The 24,595-nt window shown below is 46.8% G+C and overlaps 1 protein-coding gene across 1 annotated transcript in view; it reads right to left on the reverse strand.

The window, feature by feature from the left end:
* The window catches only part of SARM1 (sterile alpha and TIR motif containing 1), a 189,460-nt gene that overhangs the window by 59,921 nt on the left and 104,944 nt on the right, over window positions 1-24,595 (reverse strand). The window contains exon 3 of the mRNA XM_069615344.1: window positions 6,801-7,013. Within this exon, the coding sequence (XP_069471445.1) occupies window positions 6,801-7,013 (213 nt within the window). The remainder of the gene's footprint in view (window positions 1-6,800; window positions 7,014-24,595) is intronic.

The following is a 24,595-nucleotide window of genomic DNA, read 5'->3' on the forward strand; positions in this document are numbered from 1 at the left end:
ATATGATACATATTAAGCTTTTTGTATAAACCAGATACACCTAATAAAAAATAAAAAAACAAAACAAATGTGTGCCAGCAATACAAATATAGATATGGCTGTATTTATTGTTCAAAATAAGGCTTACTTTCAGATGGTCTTAAAAAGCTAGAACTCATAACTAACTGATGTATGTAGAATTTGTCATGGGTGAACAATACACACACATTTGATGATGGAGGAGTGGTTTGTTTATTAGGGGTCAAAAACCAGACCCTAAAATTTTAATTTATATTGACCAGCTTGTTACCACTGTCCTTATTTACCACTTGTGGTAATGCAGACATTTTTCCCGTAACAATCACCAGGGATCCATATCCAGTGAACCTTGGCAATACTGGTTATTCAGACAGACGATTGGTTTAGCTGGTCCTGGTACACTTTATAGGTTATCCTTTATAGAACAGTGAGGTTTGCCTCCTGGTTTTTTAATATGTTTGAAAAGTTTAAGGAGGGAGCATGATAGGAGGAGAAATTAAGGAGAATTAAGAGAGGAAGCAGAGGAAGTGTAAAGGGGGATATTCGTGCTCCTGGATTTGTGTACATTTGAAAATGGGTTCTTTGTGAAAATGTCACTGTGAAAATAAAGTCATTTGAAAAAGTTGTCAGCAAAATGTAGTTTTAAAAATGTAAGAATTCCATTCAACCAGTGTTAAGTGTGAACATATTGCCAGTGATATGGTTGTCATAAATTGCTTTTTTAAACACACAATGGTGCATGGCTGAAACCCTAGTGATGGCCCAAACCCCTACTAAACCCAGGTAATCAACAGACCCCACAATCAAACTAACCCTATCCATTAACTCTAAACACAATCCTTACATCCTTATACTAACCCTAGCTCTTAGGCTTTCCCTAAGACTATAGCACCCAATAGTATTAGGTTTGAATGTGGTGTGTGTGAGTAACTCATGGTGACAACAAGTAAGACAGACACAAATGATCCAAGTTGAAGGGTGTTTATTGAACAATGAATGCTGTGTGCAGGTTGGAAAAACGCCTAATCTAAACCTAAATCTAAGATGGGAGCAAGAGTCGACCATCAAATGAAAATAAAGTAGTCCTAGTGGTGTTGTGTCAAAAAGAAAAAGGGACTATACTAAGAAACCTATTGCCAAACTTCACATCTAATACAAAAAAGGGATGTGCGATAGTTTTCAAGAAAAGAAAGAAGTGTTCTTAAATAATATGTTAGGATGCGGCAAGCTGGGTCTCCCTTCCCCACGTTTTGGACATGGGGTAAGATGGGAGCTTGGAGCACAGTACAGTCTTGGGCCTCGCCAGCACGAGACGACTGTTCCAATGGCAGTTCTCTGGACCATCGACGGCCAAGTCTCGTTTCCTTTGAAAGTCTCTTGCCTTCGGGGCCTGATGTGTTCAAATAACCAAAACAAAAAGTTCCTTAAACCAAATGAAAGTTTGTTCCCAATGTTCGCTGGGTGATGGGTTCACCCCTAGGTTCCCCTCTTCTGGGCGCTGACCCCCTCTTGACTTTATATTCTTGGGTGATGGCTTCACCCCTGGATCTTCCTCGGTCGGGCTCGGACCCCTCTTGCCTTTAACAGGATTCAGTTCCCTTGGTTTCTCAATGTTTACTCTCACTGTTGGATTAACTTCCCTTTCTCTCACACTGCTTGTAGATCAGTCTTTCGATTGTATGGGGATTTTGCTTGACTCGCTGTATGACCACTTTGACCTATTTCGCTGGCCCTCCTATAGCCTTCTGGTATCTGTAGTTTCTCTCATATAGGGCTCAACCAGAGTCTCTTGACTTAGCACCCACGTGTTGCCGGTTTCCCTCTGCAGCTCGTCTCCTCTTCACACTTTTAGAGTTCATTCAAAGTTAATCAGCTTCGGTTCAAAATTTGCCACTTTGCGATTCTCACTCAATACAGCCTGGTTCTTATCGGCTCTCCCGTTGACTCACCAGCTGAGATGAATCGCTTGGCTTTTGGCTTCTCAGGAGTCAAGGCTGGTACCACGGGCGTGGGAGCTTCCCTCACTCCTGCTTATCGACATAGGCTTGCCCTGTGTACCGTTGACATCTGCTTCAGGACACTTGTCCTATTGTTTGCGGTCTTAGGCTCTCTTTCATGAAGGTTCCCCGGGCCTGGCACGAAAAGGGCAAGGTCACTTTTCTCCTCGCCACCCTCTCGATTCCTGCCGCCTTTCCCCCTTTTCTTGAACTGCCACGTGTTAGCCGTCTCGTTGTGCTGTCTGCTGTACTCGCCTTGCTCGTACTGTACTCTCTGGCACCACCTTTTATCCCTGTGGGCAAGGGGAAAAAACAGCCATCAGGTGTGTGTGATTCTGATCAATTGACTGACTTTGCCTCACCCTTGTATTGGGACATGTCAAGTAAACAGCTCTGGTGTTAGTCTGCTGTCCTTTGTGTTGTGTGAAAGTGTTTGTGTTAGAAAGGGGGGGGCAGTGGTTTGGAATGTCCTCTGCGAGAGGATGGGGAAAAGGTGTAAAGAGGGATACTGTGTCTCGCCCATCTGTGTCCCACTTTCACTCCCCAAGGACCCCCCCCCATCCAGGTGATCCTCCCTCACTGGACCACCCCCATGAACTGGATCCAATAGCAATGGCCGTGTCCTGGCCAACTGGATGACAGATGCCCGGGGACTAGCTAGGGAGACTCCTTCAGGTTTCTCACACGTGAAACAAAGCACTAAAAAAAAATAGAAAATGGTCAGTGATTCTAACTTCAATCACATCCCTTCACAACCTCCATAACTTTTACTCCAATCAAAACCCTAGTCTTACCCTAGCCCCAACTCTGATAGTTAACATAACCCTTAATCTACTGTAACCCCTAGGTTTATCCAATCATACCCCAACACCAACAACCCTCCCCAACCTCATTACCCCTACACCTTTGCCTAACTCTAACCCAAACCCTTACTCTGTTATCCCAGGCCTTACCCTACTTACCCGAAACATAAACCAGGCAATCACAAGCCATCCACAACCCAATTAAGCCTAAACCAAACCCTTATTCTAATGTTATCCCCAGCCTTACCCTAACCCTTGCATTTACCTAGCCATAAACCAGGCAATCCATGACCTCTTTAACCCTAACCCATCTCCTAACAGAATTGCCTTTTTGACTCCTTTTCAGCTGTATTTTTGACAACTTTTTGCTTGGTACTTTTTCACTGTCAATGTATTTTCACCACTATTTTTTCACTGACTACATTTTAGCTGGCAACATTTTCACTGGATACTGGGAAATGGGGTAAATGGACGGTCCAAGGAAACTGGTAGACAGAAGTAAAGATTGCACCTGATTAGGGGAATAAGACATTTTCCACCTCTGTACATGGAAGGGTGAGAACCCCTGGCTTTATATGCTAGATGAATGTTGTCCCGGGAAGATAGCTCAGCAGCAACGTGCTCGCCTTGGAAACAAGACAACATGAAGCAACACAGGTTTGATCCCCGGGGCCGCGCTTAAAAAAAAACTCTGGGTTTTAAGTGCGTTATAAATACGCAACTAAGAGACATATTCCTGTAACAGTGCCTCAATGCCCACAGGCTGTGTGACTGCTTTAAAGATGCTAATAAATAAATGTGCTACTTCTGTGTTCTTTGGTATCAATGTTTTGGGGGTCAGACGCAGAACTGGGGCATGATGGCCAGGCAGGCTGGAAGCTGTGCTGCATTGAGTTTCATAGATACATAAATACATACAGTGACATTTCTGACATCTGACTATCCAAAGTGTCTGCAGATTGATTTTCTTATGTTCTCCCAGGGTTGTGCAGAGCTTTAGGGTATGATAAGGGAGCATGATGCCTATGTTCTCAATGTTGGCATTAGTGATGGTAGTAACAATGGGCCTCATTACAAGTTTGCTGGTTCGGTAACTACAGTATCGGTAAGCTTGCTGGTACCGTTGTTACCGGACCGGCAAACTACGAGTTCTGCTCGCAGGTGCCTTCCTGCCCGCCAGGACTGGCCTGGCGGGCGTACCGGCACCCGCGAGCAGAGCATGTCGAATGCACCGGCACCATTCAAGAATGGTGCCGGTGCATCCGGCTTCCCCATTCTCATTGTGCCCTATGAGGCTCAAATGGGAATGGGGAAGAATATTTTCCGGCACCCGTGAATGGGCAATTACCGGGGCCGGCGGGCCGTAATGACCCGGTAATTGCCCATTCACGGGTGCCGGAATTTTTTGCAAGTTTGGCAGCAGCATGCTGGTTTTACCAGCATGGCTACCGCCAAACTTGTAATGAGGCCCAATGTCCTTGGATAATACACTTGCAGAATGAGTCCTCCGGTGACGGGGCTATGGAGTTTACAAGCAACTAATAGGTCTGGTAGGCCATGGTCATGGCATCAATTCATCAAAAGTTGGGATTGAACACAAGTGCTCAACTAGTTTGAAAGAGGAAACCCAAAATTGTGCAAGGTACATACATACACAGCCTTGTTACTTACCACAGTCATTCCATTGACATAGCATAGTGGAGGCGCATGTCTCTCTTGTCACACTCTGTTGAGTACCCTCCCCTTCACTCATCTTTGTAGGCTCTGGTTTCCAACTACCTCTTTGCCCCTCCTAAATTCTGAGTAAAACTGGGTTGCGTAATCTGATACCCCCAGGCTTCTCTCATTATCCTTCTTGCTTTTCCCCCTGGTCTTGTCCTATTTGTCCCCCACTGGTGTGTTGGTCCCACTCCTTCCCTTGGGTACCTTGTCCCTCTCTCCTTGCGCATTCCGCTTTGCATCTCTTCTCCCACTGTACTTACAACCCTAGTCACCCTTCCCTGCACTGATCCCCTGGCCTCTGCTTTCCTAAAATCCAGCTGTCGGTGCGATACACCTTCTTCCCCTGTTCCTTCGTTTCTAATAGCCTTTGTTGTCAGTACCTTTCTCTAGTTCCCCAGGCTCCTTAACACCTGCCTAGCACTTTCATCTCATCTTATCCCCCCTTCTCCTTTTCCTTTCAGTCCTCTGCTGATGATGCACAAATCCCGCATAGGCTTGATGAGGACCCCTCGTCAGCGCCCAGCCTGATAATGAGCTGCCTCACGCTTGTCCAGGCCCTGATGTTAAATACAATTCCATGCCTCAATGCTGTCAAGACTGATACTATCAACTTCTGCTCTTATGTTCCTCCTTCCTTACCCTTCCTCTGCCCATCGCTGCACCCTCCACTCCTGCTACGATTCCCTCTACAGGAAACACAGGAGTTATCTTTCACATCTCACTCGCCTTTTCTTCTCAGATTCTCTAGGTAAGAAGTCCCACTTCCAAAGCCACCACCTCAAGCTCATTCGTCTTTCCAGAATTTTCCCCTTAAGGTCAAGCTCTAGAGCTTTTGAGGCTGGGCTGTTGTAACAGTCTGTTTCTGGGCCTCCCTAAGTACTTACACCACTGACTTCAGGCCCTCCAGAACAAAACGACCAGGCTTGTCCTGGGTCTCGTACCTCAACACCACGTCACGCCTGCCCAGAACTCCCTCCAACAACTCTCATACTGGCCTGTATCTCTTTGAAAACTCTCTGCATCATCCAACAGGGCGATAGCGGCATATGCCAGGATGCCTGTAGCGCATGGTGGCCAATAACTGCTCGCTCAGGTCCCTGAGAGCAGCCTCGCCCAAGTCTCTTGTGATCTGGAACTACAGTAAACAAATGAAGGGGGTGTAAAACCATGAGTGCTGTCCGGGCCCTGGGAGAAGAAGAAAGCCACCGCCAATTCAGGAAAGGAATAAAGACTCCCTTTTTAGGGTACTCTTCCACTCTAAGGATGGGACTGCTCTTTCTGCACCCCGCCCTAGTTTCCCTAGATTGAGCTATGCCCCCATCCCCCAGACCTAATGCCTGATCGAAGGCCACCCGTCAGGAGACTCTCCTCCTGTTCCCATCCCTATTCAAGACCTCTGCTCTTACCTTCCAACACTACTCTGCTGCAGTTTTTGACTAGATGTGCTGTGGACTCCTTGACTCTACATACCCTTGTCTGTGAATTGGCTCTGGACTCCACTGTGCTAGGTTATCTTGTGGCCTGCTGTGTGCAGCCTTGCATTTGTCCCTCTTATGTTTACCTGCTATGATGCCGGTAGCTGCATCAGAGTTTGCGCACTCCTGGATACTTAGTTAATGTATTGTTGATGTTTTACGGGTATCTGTGTATGCACTGCACATACCTGCTCTCCTCTGCACATGCCGGATCCCAATGTGAAGAGGCTGCAAAGACCAGTTTCCTCCCTCTCCTCTTTGCCACTCCTGGCAAAACGAAGCGACTGCGTTCACAGAGGCTATACAACAACTCTAGATAGATGAATCCTTTGCTGCTTTTGGGGCACAAAATTGCACAGACGGGCTGACGACAAGGGACTTGCTAAGTTGTTTTGTTCAGATCATTGTCCCTGGGATAGTATGGGGGGCACACACATTTCAGTCTCCTGTCCAGAATGGTAGAGAGGAGGAACCGCTGTGGCAACAAATCCAATGTAGGACAGGGCCTAGGATTCGCCAATGCTACCAACATCCTTCCTATTCATTCCAGCTGCCACAACACACGAGGCCTGGCAGCATAAACATCAGTCGCTGCTGGCGGAAACCCAGCAAACGCATATCAGATCCGATCAAAAAGTAGTTATATATAAGTGAAAAATGAGGGTATACTCACTGGATATACCAAACAACTTGGGTTTCAACATAATGGTTAATTCTGGGCAGTTGTGTGTGCGTTTCCCCTCATGTACTCACAACTAAACGAAACTCATAAAATACTTGCATACCAGGAATGCTTCGCAGTATTTACTGAAGTCGATCTGCTGCAGCCAGATCTGCACTTCCAGGGGCTTCCAGTTGGGGACTGTCCTCACGATCTGGTGGGGGACCTCCTCGCCCATCATCTGAAGCGCCTTCTTTGCCAGGGCCGAGACTGTCCCATCGGTGGAGTAACAGACAATCCTCTTCAAGCTCTGCGTGGCCCCGATCTCATTAAACATCTGTAGCACACAAACACAGACATCAGCTCAATGCTCATCTCACATGGCTTGAGAAAATGAGGCCACACAAAGAAGGGAGGCTAAAGGGTGCAACATGACTAAGGAACATACAGGAGATAGGGGACAGGAGCTCAACTGTCATCAGCGTGTGTGGCCTCCTGATGCTAAAGACAGCCAAGATGAACACATGTTCAGCTGTCCAACGCTTCTCAAGGCTTATACACAACAGATGGGTCTTTAGATGCTTCCTGAAGTCAGAATGATTTGAGATCCATCTTGGATCCAGAAGAAGGGTGTTCGACAGACCGAGAAACCTGGCACGGTAGAAGGATCCGAAAGTACAAAGGGCCTGGTAAAGCCTTCCCTGGGTGCTGATATAGGGCATATCCCTACCCCATGTAAAAGCATCATGCCAGCATGATCTGTCTGTGGATGGTATCAAGCACTGCTTGCAGTACCAGAGGTAGAAGAATAGCAAATATAAGAAGGGCTCGTCAGTGTTTCTAAATGGAACAGCTATTCCAACTGGTATTAAGCATTGGCCTCAGCGTCCGTACTGGTGCCATTAGGTTGACCTGGCAGCAGAGGCACAGATTTGTGTCTAATCAAGGAGAGTGTGCAGGTGGAAACACCATGGCACTAGGTTCATTGGTTGAACCGGGCACTGAAGCCACAGTTGTCTATAGATAGTAAAGGGTGGACACTGGTGCAAACACCAGGCATTGGCCGTCCACGGGTAGTAAATACCAAACCATATTGATGAGACAGATGACAATCTCATCTCATATCGCTGACTCCATAGGTCCCTGATCTGGGAGAGCTACCGCTGTGGACAGGTCTTGGGGTTGAAGCTATGGCACTAGCCTCTCCTTGTCCCCATCCTTTAGTGTCAGTAATGACGCAGGAGAGTCAAAGGAGCCCATTCCACACTTTCCTAGTACCACACATTGGAACACAGGATATAGAATTTGGAAACAGTAAATGGTCGAGCCTTATGCATTCTCTCCGAAAAGAGTCTTGTTGCCTGTTATTGGAGGAAACTGTGAGGAGTGGAAAATGGGGCAGCTTGTTAGCTGTGCAATAGATGGCTGGTATCACTTGCACATCAGCAGTGGTTTACCTGAATGTCTTTTAAAGTGCCGTGCCCCCGCCTGAGGTGATTGGGAAGGCCTCGGGAAGCCTGTCTGGAAAGGAAAGGTGGCTACCACTATTGCATACAGCAAGGGGCAACATATATTACACCTGGGGGAGCTTCGCCATCCAATCATGAGGCTTGAAAAACACGTGTGAATGGCTGGTTAAAGCCTGCGTTCCATGCCTCCCTCCCTCATTCCATCCCATATTTCCCCGTTCAGACTTTGTCCCTGCCCCAAGCCCATTTTCCTTTCCTTAGCCTGTGCCGCCCCCCCCACATCTCCCTCCAGTCCCATCCAACCCAGCCTTCCAGTCTTCATTTAGCTGCCCATTCCAACCCCGGTTACATGTCTCTGCCACGAGCTGAAGAGCAATGGAAATAGAAAAGGTCCAACATTCCTTTTCCATTTCCTCTGCAGCCATATTCATTTTTTTTGATTAGCCATTTGCAGTACCCGTGGCCTGTTTTTATTATTTTTTTAAACACTATCAGCACCAGTACATGCTCTGGGTGCTAATAGCCTTAAGTGCCATGTTGTGGGGTGGGCATTAACGTCCCGAGCCCTCGCTGAGGCCCTGGCTTAGCTTGAGGCTACACAGGTTTAGGCTGGGGCGCCATTAATGACACCCCAGAATGAGGGACTTGATGTTGTAATAAAGAAACCGGACCATGATTCATATTTTCACAAAAAAAGTATATTGCAAACTCTAGGACAATTATGAGCTACACAATACATTAACATCTGAAAAGACACAGGATTGCAATTTACCCTTGATGGGTCTCCTCCTGACTCTCCTATGGATGATTAATTTGCCATTAGCAGTCGCAACAGAATATACAACACCTACATCATTACGCTTTCTTACATAAGGGTTCCGAGGGGCAATCTGGGGAAGTAAAGTGGGAAGCCAGTTTATTTAGTTATTTTATTTTATGTATTTATTGTGCATTTGTTAGGCTCTTATACAGTAAATACATTCTGTTTCAAAGCGCCCACAGGGCAACAGGGAGGGAACATGGGATTGAAACAATAAGGGAGGGAACATTGGATTGAAACAATAAGGGAGGGAACATGGGATTGAAACAACAAAACAGAGGAGGCAAAAGACGAACCTACTATGCCTTGTGAGTGTTCAGAAAGTGCAAGTGCAGGTGGTAGATGGGAGTGGGGGTAGGTGCTAGTTCAAAACCGACACTGTCCTTAAGGCTGAAGCCCTATTCCGTTAAACAAAGCAGCCACAACCTGCAAAACCAATGGGGCACCAGAGAATGTGAGCCCGTTCCCACTGTGTCACTGGTGTGCAATTGGGCAAACCCGATGCCGCAGCCAACTGCACGATGTGATCAGTGATGTTGGTGATGGGACATTATATGTGTTGCTACTCCCTCGGCTTTCTGGTGCACACGGTCTCCTGAGCCGACAGTCCTGCTGGTAGGTTGTCTTCTCCCGGTGCTTCCGCCACAAGCCTTCTGGGTCTCCAATGTTGCAGACCCTCATTTCTCCAGCTAGCAATACCGCTGTGTGAGATGTAGGATCAGATCCCTTCAGGCGGGTCATTACCTGCCATTTCTTTCTCAGGTAAACCTATTGGCCGGCAGGTGGCTGGGCCAGAGTGCGGGCAAAGTGTGGACCTACAATCTGCTTAATAATGAGCAGGAAAGTAGTTCAAAGTTGGTTTGTCTTGAAGTCTGAAGAAATGTAACTCTATACAAGGCAGCTGCCTTCTGCTAAAAACATGGGGCCACAGAGGATTGTTGCCGACTTCCTACAGTTTTGCCATATTGACTTCATCAGTTGCTGTCCGCCATAGGCGGCCCTGAGGTAATTGAACTTCTTATCACCAGCGAGGCTGGGGTGATAGGCGTGTCAATGAACTGTCGATCAAGCCTGCACTGCGATCTATTGGCTGGTGTCCTGAGGCCTTTGGGTTAGACGCTTCCTAGACAATCTGGGGTTGGCCCGGGTCAGCCCCTACCAGACCCCCACAAGGGAAACCAAAGGGTCCCTCCTGAGGGACAAGAGCACCGGACGGCAGCTACTAAGACTACAGGATTGCTTTCAAGAAACGATCAGGAGCTGCGCTACCAGCAAACCCACGGCCCCCCTCTCAGAGAACATCATACATACCAGCCCTCCCAATTGAAGCTCCTGATTTTTTAATTAAAAATATTGCTATTTTTTACTTTCTCCCCCCTTAATTAATTCTTACCCCAATGCAGTCCAATGGGAAAATGTATTTCTCTCACTTTCTGTGACAAAATATCCCCCTCAGGTGCTCCAGAAAGTGGACATGTATGGACCATGTGGCGGTGATCGGCTGACCAGTAAGAATGATGAGAAAGTAAAATTAAAGGAGTCACAGGTCCCTCGCTAACAGGCCTATCCCATGTTTAGGCACAACAACTGACAGTAAGGGAGCTGCGCAGTCCACAGTCTCCTCAGCTCCAACCACTCCTCGCTCAATCCCAACATTCTACTCCCTGGCAGCTACTAAACGCTTCCCCGTAGAGGGGATTCTAGGAAAGCCTTCTAGGGGAACATTGGAATAAATAAAAGGTAGACCATTCCTCAAGAAATTTCTCCTGGCATATGATTTAATGGATTTAGAACTCTGATATAGAAGTGTGCATGTGCTATAATATTGGTTTCACCTATTAAAGCATGACTGTAACCTACTCTGAGGTTGTGCTTACTATCACATAGTAGGTTACCACTTCATCACAAGTAAATGGCCAGCACTATGTCTTGGGAGGAAAGCTCAGGGGCAACGCGCTCGTCTTGGAAGCAAGACAGCGTGCGCAACACAGGTTTGATCCCCGGGTCGCGCTTAGCAACCTCTGGTTATTAAGCGCGTTATAAATAACCCATTACAATTAGTATAATGATGTTCACCTGCAGAGAGGCTGAATGTCACTTTAAGAAGAGTCAACACCTATAGCTCCTTTCCTCTGAAACCGCTCCAAACAGTGCTTCTGACAGCTACGCAGCACAAGGACACCGTTGTAGGCCAATCAAGCCGATATGTTGTTAAAGTGGAAAAGAAATTTGCAACAATGCACACTCTGTGACATCACAGGAAAGGCTGGATGAAAAGCCTCCGAGTGATGTAAAATTGGTGAATTTTGGCTTAAATGTCGTTTACCTGCATCACAGAAAAAAGACAGGATTTCACCAAGTAGGAGGACAGGGAGCAAAACCAGAAATATTCATGTTTTGCTTGCAAATTATTCTCTGTCTTGCAATTCGTTGTAATTTCAGCCACAAATTTACAGTTACATTTTGAAAGTGGGAATATGTCGCTTTGGAATCGGGCGTGTTGGTCAAGGTAAAATTTCACAAAGTGGGTGAAAGTCATTCAAATAACCACAAACTGTTTGCGGGGCAAATCCACGGAAATTCTCCCACCCCTAATCACAATGGGGTAGAACAAATCACATCTATATTTCGAATCATATTAATACTGGACGGATTGTGTAACATCGTCTTTAAAAAGGATCCTGTCCTCTGGGCAACCCTATTTAAAGAGCAATTCCTCTATTACTGCGAGAAGGGATCAGTCCCCCACCCCCCCTCATGGCAGGAATCAGTATGGGCCCCCATTTATACTTGCCATGTTGGACTGTGGGGCCAAACTATTTGCTAATCTCCTTCTAGACATGTTGACTGAGTGGGTATCTGTTAAGAAATTATTACGCCCGCAACAGACGGGTTTATTCTATATGGGCTCTATTAACATTGATAGCCGATACCTATTTATATCCCGGTAAAGCCCTTTATATATGCTTCATAGTCTATAGCTCTGCATTTGACACTGGTAATCTGTCTATGCTGTGGGAGAAACTGATATCTTGGGGGCACTGATTCCTCAATTTTATATTTTATAAAATTACTATACAAAGACCAGGCCTCCAGATAAGGTGCATACTAGGCCTTTTTACGCATGAAAATCTTGCAAATACGACAGCTTTTTTATTTTCCTGCGTACATTTACACACAGGTTTAGAGCAGAGGGCAGTGCAAAGGTCAGGTTACTTGACAGAAACCAGAAGACTTCTTTTGATTTTTATCTACATGGATGTAATTGCAAGCCACCTCTGAAACAGAATGTATTTCTCTGAAGCCGGCTAGGTTTTTGTGATTTCAACATTTAAATGTATACAGGAGAGATCAAATGGCCAGACCTTAGAGAAATAATAAAAGGTGTATTCTGTCACAATGCAGAAAGCTGCCGTACGGTAAGGATTTCCATACAGTTTGTGCATGCGTCGCTGGATGTCACATACATTTTACTCTCTTGCAAAGGAGAAAAGTCATTTTTACTCTCTTAAAATCACATTTACTCTCAAAGTTTAAAAACAGGGAGTAAAATACTCCCACCTCAAAATCTTATCTGGAGCACTGACAAAGACACTAAGGTGCAAATACATTTATCGCAGGAAGGTGGGCTGTCGCAACATTTCAACACTAATGTAGGACTCAAACAGGGCTGTGTCCTGGCTCTGCTACTTTTTCACTTATTCGTAGCAGATTTTTCCAGGCTTTTGAGGCCGTCAATAATAACCCTCTGCATTTTGGAAAGATAGACATTCCATGCTTGACATATGCGGATGATAGGACCCCAATGGGACTACAACGACCGCTAAATGCCCTAAACGAATTTCCAGAAAAGAACAGCCTGCTCATAAACTCAATGAAAACCAAAATTATGAATGTGGGGAGTAAGACTCGACGAGCGTCCCCATTTCAATGGCAATTGGGTGGCACTGGTTTAGAGTTAACCAATGCCTACAAGTATTTAGGCCTGGTTAAAATGGCTAGCCATCAGTGAAGTAATTGATCAATATGAGGTAACTCAATCGAGGAGAAGGTATTGGCCCATAGGATTTCCAGTGTCCCAGGAATCCTATACGCCCTAGAAGCTCTGCCTGGAATTGCGACCGCTTGGTTGTTTAAGCTGGGAGCAAGGATTTTGCAGTCCCTACTCGCTCTCCCTTCATCGATGACAGTGGAGGCTATAAGGCTTGAACTTGGATTGCAATCTTTAGCTTCATTATGGAAAGAGGCTGTGTGTAAATTATGGTTTGAGATCAAGTATGATTCTTTCCAACACAAAACTCTGCTGTCCCACACTTTAGAACACTCTAGGAGGTTCTCACATAGTACCTGCTTTAAAAATATGGAGGAATTGGTAAACATTCATTGTTTAAATATAGGCTTGTCTTGTGACTCCTTATCAGATGTCCCATTGTTTATAATTAAATTGGCAAAGAAGACTAAGGAGTATGATATAATTCAATCACTCCATCATTTATCCAAACTACGAAAGTATGCTAATTATTCTGAACAGGGCAGGTTTTTGAAAGTTCCTCGATCTTGTTGAAACTGCGACTGCCTTCGTTGAATCAATGTATAACTTACCTGTGCTTTGATATATTGCCAGTTATTTGTAACACTTGCACCTGGAAGGGCATTGGAAGAACGATCATGTCGATTGTGTAAGTCACAGATTGAGACATCTCGTCATGTACTTACACAATGCTCTGTCCTTGATTTATATGCTCTCAGTTTATATGTTAAGGGATACCAAGGATTCAAGCCCTTAAGATCGGATCAATTTTGGTCAGTGATCTATGGGGCGGAATCATTGGTAAACTCTTTGGCAGCTTACCACATTTGGTGGAGGATCAAAGATAAACTGGATGACAGTGCTTTTTGCTCTTCTGGGCTAATATAAGATTTATAATTTATACTATTGGTCTAGGGGACATGAAATATCTTCTTCCCTGTCATCATGAATGCCGACATTTTATAGATATTACGAGGATGATCTTACTGTCATTTTAATTGTATATTATCTAATTCTTAAGATTCATAGAATTACTTGACCAATTTGTATTGTATTATGTAATTTTATGTTTGTATAATGTCATATATTCTTATCATTGTTTCTGATACAGTGCTCTTTTATTAACTTTGTACATTTCTCAGTGTAAAAGGTTGATTATACTCAAGCACACACACTTAATAAAGCACAAGAATATATTAAGGCAGTTTGAACATCCTCATTTACATAATTTAACATTTTTAAGGAAGCAGGAGCCAATACAGCGGACAGTGGGGGAGGCGGGGGGATAACTGTGAAAGCAGGTGATCCTAGACTAACCACTGCCTGATGTGAGGCCCTGCATTTAGAGGGTGTCACCTTAAAGCTGTATCTGCCATTTAGTGCCACAGAATCCTGGTATACTCTCCTTCCCCGACCTCTCGCTTCGCCTTGATCACCAGTGCGCCTTATCCTCCATGCACCTTCCGACTCCTCCGTTCCTTGAATTCACTGGAGGCCCAAGTTCAATTCGCTCGCTGTCTTCTCTTAGGCTTTGTCTCACTGGGGTGAATCCCGCTACTTTTCTTGACTGTGTTATAAAGCCGCTCACGCAAGGTCATCTTTTGCTCACAGTCTCCTTTCTGTTTCCGGGGTCCGCCCTGCACCCCTTACCTGATGCATGCCCCCACCCCCCATCCTTCATGGCCCCCTCCAGTTACCTACAAATCAATGCGATGTCCTCCGGCTGCCTTAGATCGCAATCCCTTTTTCTCAAACCCAGAAATTCTCACGTGCAGCAGCGGGTCCCGCTTCTGTGTGCAACCTTGTGCACATCAGGCTTGTGGGTTAGCAGCAAACAGACTACGAGCGCCCTAAATATATACCTTTCTAACCATCACTGGGCACGGCCCACACTTTATAACTTTATGGCCCTGATTCATGGAATTAGTTGCGTGTAAAACAAGGATTTGCGTGCCATTCTGCCGGCAAATCCCCAATCTCCAAACAGGGATTTTCAGGCAGAATGCCACGCAAATCACCGTTTTACACGCAAATAATTTTATGAATCGTGGCCTATATGAGTAAGTTATTGCTCTGTCCCTGCATGTGTGCAAATCCATTGCCAGGCTTCCGATATCTCATGGACACATGCGGCCATAAGAAGCGTCAAAGCTGGCAAAAAAAGAACGCAGCCCCAAATCCTGTGCCACCTGTAGAGCCCCTCTCAAACGTTTCTCCTGTAGCTCTGACACCTGATGATCAAAGGTATGATTATGAAGCTGAAAAAGCGTGAAAACAAGCCTGCCGCCATTCAGCTGAGCCGCATAGTCCCCTGGCATGTCCATCGAGGGAACTCTCATTGGATGAAAGGTCTCATTCTTTTGCTAATTTAACAGTTCATAACTTATCTTTGGACATAAGGTATAGTTGAGCAAGCTGAGCAGGTTTGTCAATTTCTCAAATAGTTCTTTGTAGGGAGACTATTGGAGCTCCTTGACTTTAACATAAATACGGAGCTTTCGCTTCCTTGCATTTGACATTGTATGAAGAACAACTCTCTTTTAACCACATTATGTGATCCTGGGAAAATCCCTTTTCCTCACTGTTCAGATTTTCCGTAACTGCCAAAATTGGGACCTCTTAGTCCTAGCAGTTATTCACTTCAGTGTGGGCTATACATAAAGTCTAACTCTTACATAGTTTGATAGCATATAGTGTTGCTCAATGTATAGCACCTAGAAGCCCCTTACGCCACATGTTGCACGAGTCGTACGGACCATGAGAATAATCTTGACCATTTATAAAGTGCTCACTGCAAACTGAGTTGTCTTTGAACTCACTCATTGCAATGATACTTCGGAGCTATGGTTCTCGCCTCAAAGAAAGACATAATATATAACTAATTTCAGTTAAGTATACTTGTAAGTAATCTAAACTTTGGCATTGGTGCCCCCTGCTTTTGCGGGTGCCCCCGAATGATGATTTCTAGAGGCATCCTTGATGGCAAGGCACTCTCAGTTTGCTTTCATTTTCACTTGGTCTTGGCAGAAACTTCACTGGTAGCTCTTTTTACATATAGCCTGTTTCATGGGTTCATTAATTTGGGTATTAGGTGGTGCTTGCGCCACCTATAAACCAAAACTATTGCATTAGAGTACAGATAGCAAGAAATGGTATATGAGGAGGGACACACAGATTGTAGGTGATTTGCCCACCCATTGACTGCACACAGCCATGCTAATCCCTATAGCCGTTCCTACTCAGTTCCTGTCTGTCCCCGACCACAACACCTCCTTGTGACTCTTAGAAATTCTTTGAGATAGGTTTAATCAAGCCTTATCATCAAACTTTGCACTCAAAGTGCCTGACAATGTTTTTTCAACGCAGTCTTCTCAGAGTTAACGACTTAATTGCAGCTCTAAGCCCGCTACTTGTGTAAGAAAAATAACTTAACCAGGTCTGCCTTCAGCCACTCCATTTATATGCACTCCGCGCGTCCTTCACTGAAGTCCGGTTAAAAATAAGCATTGGCAAAGCCAACAGTTTTGGCTTGTGTAGAACTTTTAGGCATTTGCCAGGTGCTGCCATTAGACGCTCAGGTACTCGCACCATTTTGTACCTGTTGAGATCAATGGCCAGTTACTACCACTAGACCAGTGTCTGCCAAATGCCTTTCCAGGCCTACGCAAACGGTTGCCATTGGCAATGCTCGTTTTTAAATTGCAGTGTGGCGCCTCAGTGTGTGGTCGCAAAGACACCTCCGCAGGGGGCAAATTGAATGATATTTTTAACTCTGAGAATAAGGAAAATATGCATCCTGTTTCCTGTCCTGTAAATGTTTGGCTAATGGGCTGAAAAGGGACATGTTTGTTCTGCAAAGGATTTTCGTTTTTCATCTCCCTGCCCAAATACGATTCATATAAGTTGAGCAAAGGAAATGGACACGTGTATTTTTGCATTACTCACCAAGCGCGTCACATCTTTACTCACCAAACCATGTCGTATAAAGTCAACTGGTTGCAGTTTTTTTTGACATTTTGGCTTGTGCGGGTCTAGCAGGTCCATCCTCCAGACTGCAGACATTCAACTGATATCAATACCACCAAATCTAGTGCTAGGATGCAGCTACCATCAGGCAATTGCACCAGCTGCACACATAACTGGTGCACCCAAGCACCCTATGACACCTTACTCTCTCTATTTACCTTGACTGCGGTCCCCGAGGGCATTCAACTGACCAGCGCTTTGAGGTCATACCAATGATATATAGAGCACTATATAAATGCTAAAAAACATAACATAACAATCTTGCCGGCTATGCAAGATTCTATTTTCAGCCAGACTTGACAAGGAGACAAAACGGTTTAAAGCCAAAGACCGCCCCCTCACACACATTACATTCTAACAACAATTCAAAACAGAAAATAACGAGCATTTAGAAACATTTCCTCCAAAATCCCAAACTGGGGCACACAAGACAAGCACTGTCTCTGCCCACCCCAAGAACTGCCCCCATCACCTGTCCAACCACCACACCCAGAGCCGGCCTTAGGGAGGGGCCACGCCCCCCAGGCCGCCATTAGCCCCCGATACGCCAGCTCAGGGGAGTCTTTCAAGGGCTCCCCCGAGCTGGAGTTGTGGGAGAAGGCGTGGCAGGCGGCCTTTTACTGTAAAATGTGCCTGCGGCGGCGGGTGCATTTAAGTGCGACACTCCGCCGCGGGCGCTTTTCATAAAAATAGGTGCCATTAGCCCCCCCACCACGCCAGCTCTGGGGAGTCTTTCAAGGGGTCCCCCGAGCTGGTGTAGTGGCAGGTGCCTCATTGTCATTGAATGCACCTGCAGCGGTGGGCTCATTCAATTACAATGGGGTGTTAACGCACCCTATTTAAACTCCTCGCCGAGGAGGTTAAAAAAAAAAATGTTTCCCATCCTGGCCCTGTCCCCTTCCGCCCCGCCCCCTTTTAACCAGGGGCACGCGGTGGACGAGGCGGGGGCGCTGCTGCTCTTAAGGTCGGCCCTGACCACACCTCACCCACCCAACTCAGGGCTTTTTGTCTGTTTTTTCCTGAGGGGCCTTTTGCCTTGAATCTGCCATTGCCCCTTGGGCCCTTGTGCAGCCCTAATAAAACATCATGTGTACGTTTATAAATTAGAGCTCTCACGTTTCGCGTGGACTGCCGTGATAAGGCCACCCAGTCCAATATTTTAAATCCTTGGAGTCTAATAGTTGTATTTTTTTCTTCCCCATTTGAAATTTAGGAAAACTACAAATCCCAGAATTCCAAGCAAAGACAGGACTGGGTCACCTTCTCACGAATGGCCAACTGACACTCAAGAGGACTGCTGAAACATGCCCTGGTGAGGCAAAATGTGACCCCCGCTGTCCCTTGCGCATTCACAGCTGCGAGCAGGGGGGCAGGCAGAGACTTGTAAGAGATGGCCCTGTCGTAGGCAGGGTAGGGCCTGAGTGGGCAAGGCCTGCCCAAGATCCGAAAAATGTCCACTCAGCAGCGTGTAGCACTAGCATGGTGCTGAACAGAAAGTACACCGGAGTCGTGGTTAGTCTGACTGACCAGCCGGAAGCGGCTCGTAGCTTTTATTAGGTTGGTCACGTGGCCACTGCCTTGTGACCCATTACAACATCATGAGAGCTACCATGCTCCCAGGAGGGGTGCCATGCAATGCTACAGTATGCTATCAAATATGTGAATTTTTTCCGGCCAAAAAATAAAAACGAATAACACATTGTCCAGTCTATGTCCATAATGTCTGCTAGCTTGACAAGCAAACCAGCTTTGCTTTTTTTGGAGAAACTTACCTGGAATGTTTTTCACATTATAAATAACAAGTTACATTTCTGCGTCAATGACTATTAGCACATGAAGTTATCACACAGTTGTTTTTATTGTGAGCCCATTAGGCTTTAAAGTACAATTGTAGGATTGGCCACCAGGGGGCGCACGGATGAACACCGACTCCGTGTGAGCTCCAGCACCCATGGTCCCTGAGGCGACCTGAGCCCCCATCTCACGACCCCCCCACCAGTTGAGAAGTGCTGAGGAGCTGTATGAGGGCCCCCCCCCCCCTCACCTGGGAGCAAACGTGGTCAAAATCGGACCGGTAGAAGTGGAGATATCACTGTGTGAACATCTAAGCCCGGAGGCGGCCCAGCAGCGACAGTGAAACCGCGCCCTCGCGTTGCGGCAATCTGGCAGAAGACTTCCTGCACCCGCGAGTCTTGTGTGCTGCGCCTGGGAGGCGAATTTCTCTGCCCCCGCTGAATGTGGATGGGCTGTGCCCCTCGGGTACGGAACGTAGTAATTCAGGAGAGTCCAGCCACTTTTGCGCACTCGTTCTTCAGGAACACCGCGCGGCCAGAATCCTGAGCGGGAAGCCCCATTTTTGCCAGCCATAGACTGTAGCCCTAATCCTAACATCAGGCTACATTGTGAGGAGCCGAGACAGTTGTTGGCACCCTGCCTAGCCACCCAGAATGACAGCCTTGTATCAGTGTATGAGTGCCCCCGGAACTTACTCGCCTGTGCTACTCTGGAGAGGGTAAGGCCCCCGACTCAGGGGCGTGTGCCTCCTCTCACCCCGGATCCACTCCCAGGTCGGTAAGCCCGAAAATCTACGGCCCTTCACGGCCATCGTGCCTTAGACCCCCGAACCCAGAGACTACTAGAAACTGCATCGAATACGCGCTCGGAGCGCTCTTACGCTTGAGTCAACGGCCTTAAACTGAGGAAGAGGGACGGCAGCCTTGTGATACGCAGAACCCAGCCCCGGGCAGGCCGGCACAAACTCGGCGCTCACGACTTGCTGCCCTTCGGCTCTTCGGAATCCCAACTGAAGACCTCCCCGACATCACCAGCGAAGCACTCGAGTTTGTCCTGTTCTTAGGACCCCACGCGACCCCGCAGAAGGTAAGGCCCCCGACCCAGGGGCGTGTGCCTCCTCTGACTTTGGGCCCATTTTATGAACGTGCGACATAGACTTTCCAGATTCGCATACACCCCATCTTCTCCGACTGCCCGACACATCTCCACCATGTCGCTGGAGGCCTCGGAGGCGGGAGCCGTGGCCACTAGGGGGGACATTGCGGCACTACTAAGTGAGATTAAAAGCATGGGCTCCAACCTTGGTGGCAAAATCGTTAAGATCACCCAGAGAATGGACAGCTTTGAAGAGAGATTGGAGGGTGTTGAAAAAAACCAGGCGTCGATCGACACACTTGAGATACAAATGGACATGAGGATACGGAACATTGAGAAAAAGGAAGAGGAGATGTGCCTTAAAATGGACGATTTAGAAAATAGGGAAAGAAGGAATAATCTTCGCTTTTTTGGAATCCCGGAACGTGAAGGGGAAACCGAAAAGGACCTCAAGGACACGATCCACGATATTATAAAAATTCTAACGGCCGATGAAGAAATCGATGAGCCCAAAACTGAAAGAATACACCGAGCTGGTGGACCCCCTGGTGGTCCCCGCTCGGTCTTGGCCAAATTCCATAGATACCAGGACAGGACTAGGATTCTTGAGAAGGCCAGATCCGGAGACCCACTCACGATGGGAGGAGCTCAAATTACAATCTTTCAGGACCTATCTGCGCTTACGTTAGCGCTTAGACGCCTTTGCAGTCCCCTGACAAAATGGCTCAAGGAACAGGGCATACGATACAGATGGGGTTACCCGTTCTCACTCACCTTTGAACTTGGAAGTAGGAAAATCGTCCTTAGATCAGAGATGACATAAAAGAATGCATTTCCGACCTTCTGAGTACAGGCCCAAAAGACAATGAAAATGGGGATAACGGGTGAGATGGAATGCAATGGGATCAGCAGGGACCTAGGCGCAAAAGAGTGAAAGGATCTAGAAAATACAGACGCCCCAATAACACACCCGATAATGGAAAATGAGGATGTTCCTCCTGAATGCCATGACCAGAAGCACTGGTACCCATGGTTGAAGCACAGGACTCTGGTCATATGGAGACCGAGAGCTTGGAAGTCAAGTGCTCGGGGGACGACGGAAGTAGAACACCCCTCTGAAGTAAGAGGGGGCAGGAACCCGAGTGAGACGACCCCGGGAATGCACGTAATGTTATATTTTTATATTTTTGTATGATTATTGTTGTTACCACTGTTGTCTTACATGAAGTGGGAGGGGTGTGAGAGGGGGAAGTGGGACGGGGGCTCACCCTTATGTTGAGATGGAAAATTTGACTGGGACCGTGAGGTAACGGTCGCCATTGATGGTCCGACAATGGACGGAACACTGTCACCAAGTCTGTTTCGGATGCCGTCAAAAGCTGCTAATACAGCACCCTCAGTTCCTGGGCTTCTTTGAGCCTCAGCAACTTCTGAGGGAAAGGGGTGTGGGAATAATGAAAGCACCATTTGAATTAGTTTGCAACACCAACGTTGATATGGGCCTTGAGAAGCGAGCAATTGTCTGGCCGACAGTCTTGAAAGACACTCCAGAGACATTCGAAGATGGCATCTCTTGATAACCAAAAAAAAGACTCACTCAGAGTGGCGTCCATCAATGTAAAAGGGCTGAACTCTCCAACTAAGAGGTCATTAGTAGCAAGGGAATTCCGCAGATCCAACATTGACATAATGCTCTTGCAAGAGACCAAGTTTGCCAAAGGGGAAGAAAGAAGCATCATCGGGAAGCGGGGGGGGACTGGAGTTCTGGGGCTCAGGCCCGCTGAGAAAAGGTGGGGTTGGTATCCTGCTCAAGAGGGGCATCGAATTCGAGGTAGAAAAGACATGGTCTGATGTGGCAGGTCGAGCCCTCCTGATCACGGGGAAAATAGCCAGAGTAAAAGTGACTATTGCCACTGTATATGCACCAAACATTGGTCAGACTGCATTCCTCCAGAGAGTAATCCCAAAAATAATGATGGCGGCAACGGGGCACGTAATCCTGGGGGGTGACTTCAACCAATGGGCTGATCCAGGTATTGACTGGAAACCGGGGAATCCAGAGACAAGGAATCAGATTAAAGAGGGAAATACCGACCTTGTTGAGATAATGGATATGTACAACATGAGTGACATATGGAGAATAATGCATCCCGGTGTAGCTGGATACACCTTCTATTCAAATCCCCCACCACACTTTTACGCGCATTGACTATATATACACACATGTCGAACGACCTCATACCAACTACACAACACTCAGACATTATTCCAATAACCTGGTCGGACCACGACATGGTCCTGGCTGACATTTCTTGGGCGGACCTACCCACCATGGGAGGGAAATGGCGGTGCAAGGAAACCCTCTGGAAGGACCCGGTTTTCAAGACGACTATGGAGACCGAAATCGAAGAGTACTTTAAAATTAATGACGATGGGGAGGTTTCCAAACAAGTGGTCTGGGAGGCAGGGAAGGCCACATGGCGAGGGACCCTAATACGGGAGGGGGCCGCAAAGAAAAGGGAACGGAAAATTATAGAGCAAAGGTTGAGGGCCGATATAGGTCAATTAGAAGCGGAGATGAAAAAAGAACATAGAGTTGACCCCGATAAAGTGAAAACTGCGCAGCTGAAAAGGGAAGAATTGCGGCTCTTGGAACATGATCAAGTGGTGCGTAAATTGCAATTTTTAAAACAGAAATTTTATGAGAAAGGAGATAAGGCCGACGCCTTATTGGCGGCCAGACTTCGGGAACAAAGAGCTGACCGTAGAGTGAACAAAATCATCGACGATCCTGTCCCTCCTCCCCATACCCCCTGCAATATCCCAGAATCCTTTGCCAAATTTTATGAGAAACCCTATACCTCTGAGATCATTCCCGGCCAACCTGGCCCATCAGCCTACCTATCATCAATCCCTATGCTCATGATAACGAATGTAGAAACCGAGTTTCTGGATTCCCCGATTAATGAACAGGAAGTGCACGAGGCGATCAAAAGGCTAACACTAGAAGACGGCTATACCGCCGGTTTCTATAAGACGTTTGCCAAACAACTAGCCCCCTTCCTCTCGGTTCTATTTAATGAAATATTAGAGACAGGACAGGCCCCGAACTCCTTTAAAAAAGCCTTGATAACGGTGATTCCCAAAGAGGGTAGGGACCCCAAAAGCTGCAGATCTTATCGCCCTATTTCCCTTCTCAACCTGGACGCCAAAATTTACTCCAGGGTATTGGCGGCTAGATTAGAAACGCTAGTGCCCCGCCTGGTCCATTCAGATCAAGTTGGGTTCATACTCGGGAGACTCCATGCGCAAAACATTGCACCTCATTCATGTGGCCCGCGACCTCCCCGGGGGCCCCGTCCTGCTATCAATCGATGCCGAAAAGGCCTTTGATAGAGTCGAGTGGGATTTTCTGGGAGCCGTCCTGCAGAAGGTTGGAATAGACCCCAAAACTAGGAGGGGCATACAGGCAATATATACATCTCCTACAGCATCGATATCCGTAAATGGTGAATATTCCCATTGGTTTGAATTACAACGAGGGACTAGACAGGGATGTCCCCTCTCCGCGATCCTCTTCGCCCTTTCATTAGAACCCCTCGCACAAAGGATAAGAGCCGACCCTGCGATAGAAGGGATCCGATTAGGCCCGGTGGAATATAAAATAGCGCTATATGCGGATGACATTCTCTTACACATGACCAATCCTGCAGAGTCAATTCCCCAAGTCCTTAGACTAATGGACGAATATGGCCAATTCTCCGGCTTTAGAGTAAACAAGGCAAAATCCATTCTATTCCCCCTTCAGGGAACTAGGACAGAAAATTATCTTAAGTTTCTTCCACTAAGCCTTAAGATGGAACACCTCACACTACAATACCTGGGCATACAGATTACTAGAAACCTGAATGACTTATTCGAAGCTAACTTCCCTCCACTCCTCCAGCGGTTTACTGCGGACCTTAAGAAATGGAGTAAACTTACGATCTCTTGGCTTGGCCGCATAAACGCAGTTAAGATGACATGCCTCCCACGCTTTCTGTACCCATTCCAAATGCTGCCAATCGAAATACCCAAAGGGATCTTCAGTGAAGCTAAAAAGATCTTGATGAGATTCATATGGCAGGGTAAGAAACCTAGAATTGCATACACCACGTTGATACTCCCCAAGGACAGAGGAGGGGTTTGGCTCCCGGTCTTGAGATCATATTACATTGCCTCCCAATTACGAGTCATGATTCTCCACCTCAGAGAACACCCTGACCTTCAATGGGTCCAAATGGACAACCATTACTTTGCCCCGGCCACAGTATCAGAATGGCTATGGACCCCGCACAAAAGGGTACTACGGAAAATCAAGGGCCACCCTATACTGAACACGATTTGGAGTATATGGCGTTTGAATCGGGAGATGCGCTGGATCACCACCTGGCCATCCCCGCTCAGCCATCTATGGTCTCCTGGCATGAACGATCGCATACCAGAGGTGGGCAGTTACCGATCCTGGTATGAGGCTGGCTTGGAGAGAGTGGGCCAGCTCCAGAGGAAGGACTCCTATATCACTCTCCAGAACTGACGGAAGCATTGGGCATAGGCACAGTATCCACATTTCAGTACATCCAACTGAAGGGGGTCCTGACGAAGGCAGAATGGAAGGACAAACTGAGCAGAGAATTGACCCCGTT

The sequence above is a fragment of the Ambystoma mexicanum genome, chromosome 9 (assembly GCF_040938575.1).
Source record: "Ambystoma mexicanum isolate Mex_15411 chromosome 9, UKY_AmexF1_1, whole genome shotgun sequence".
Lineage (NCBI taxonomy): Eukaryota > Metazoa > Chordata > Amphibia > Caudata > Ambystomatidae > Ambystoma > Ambystoma mexicanum.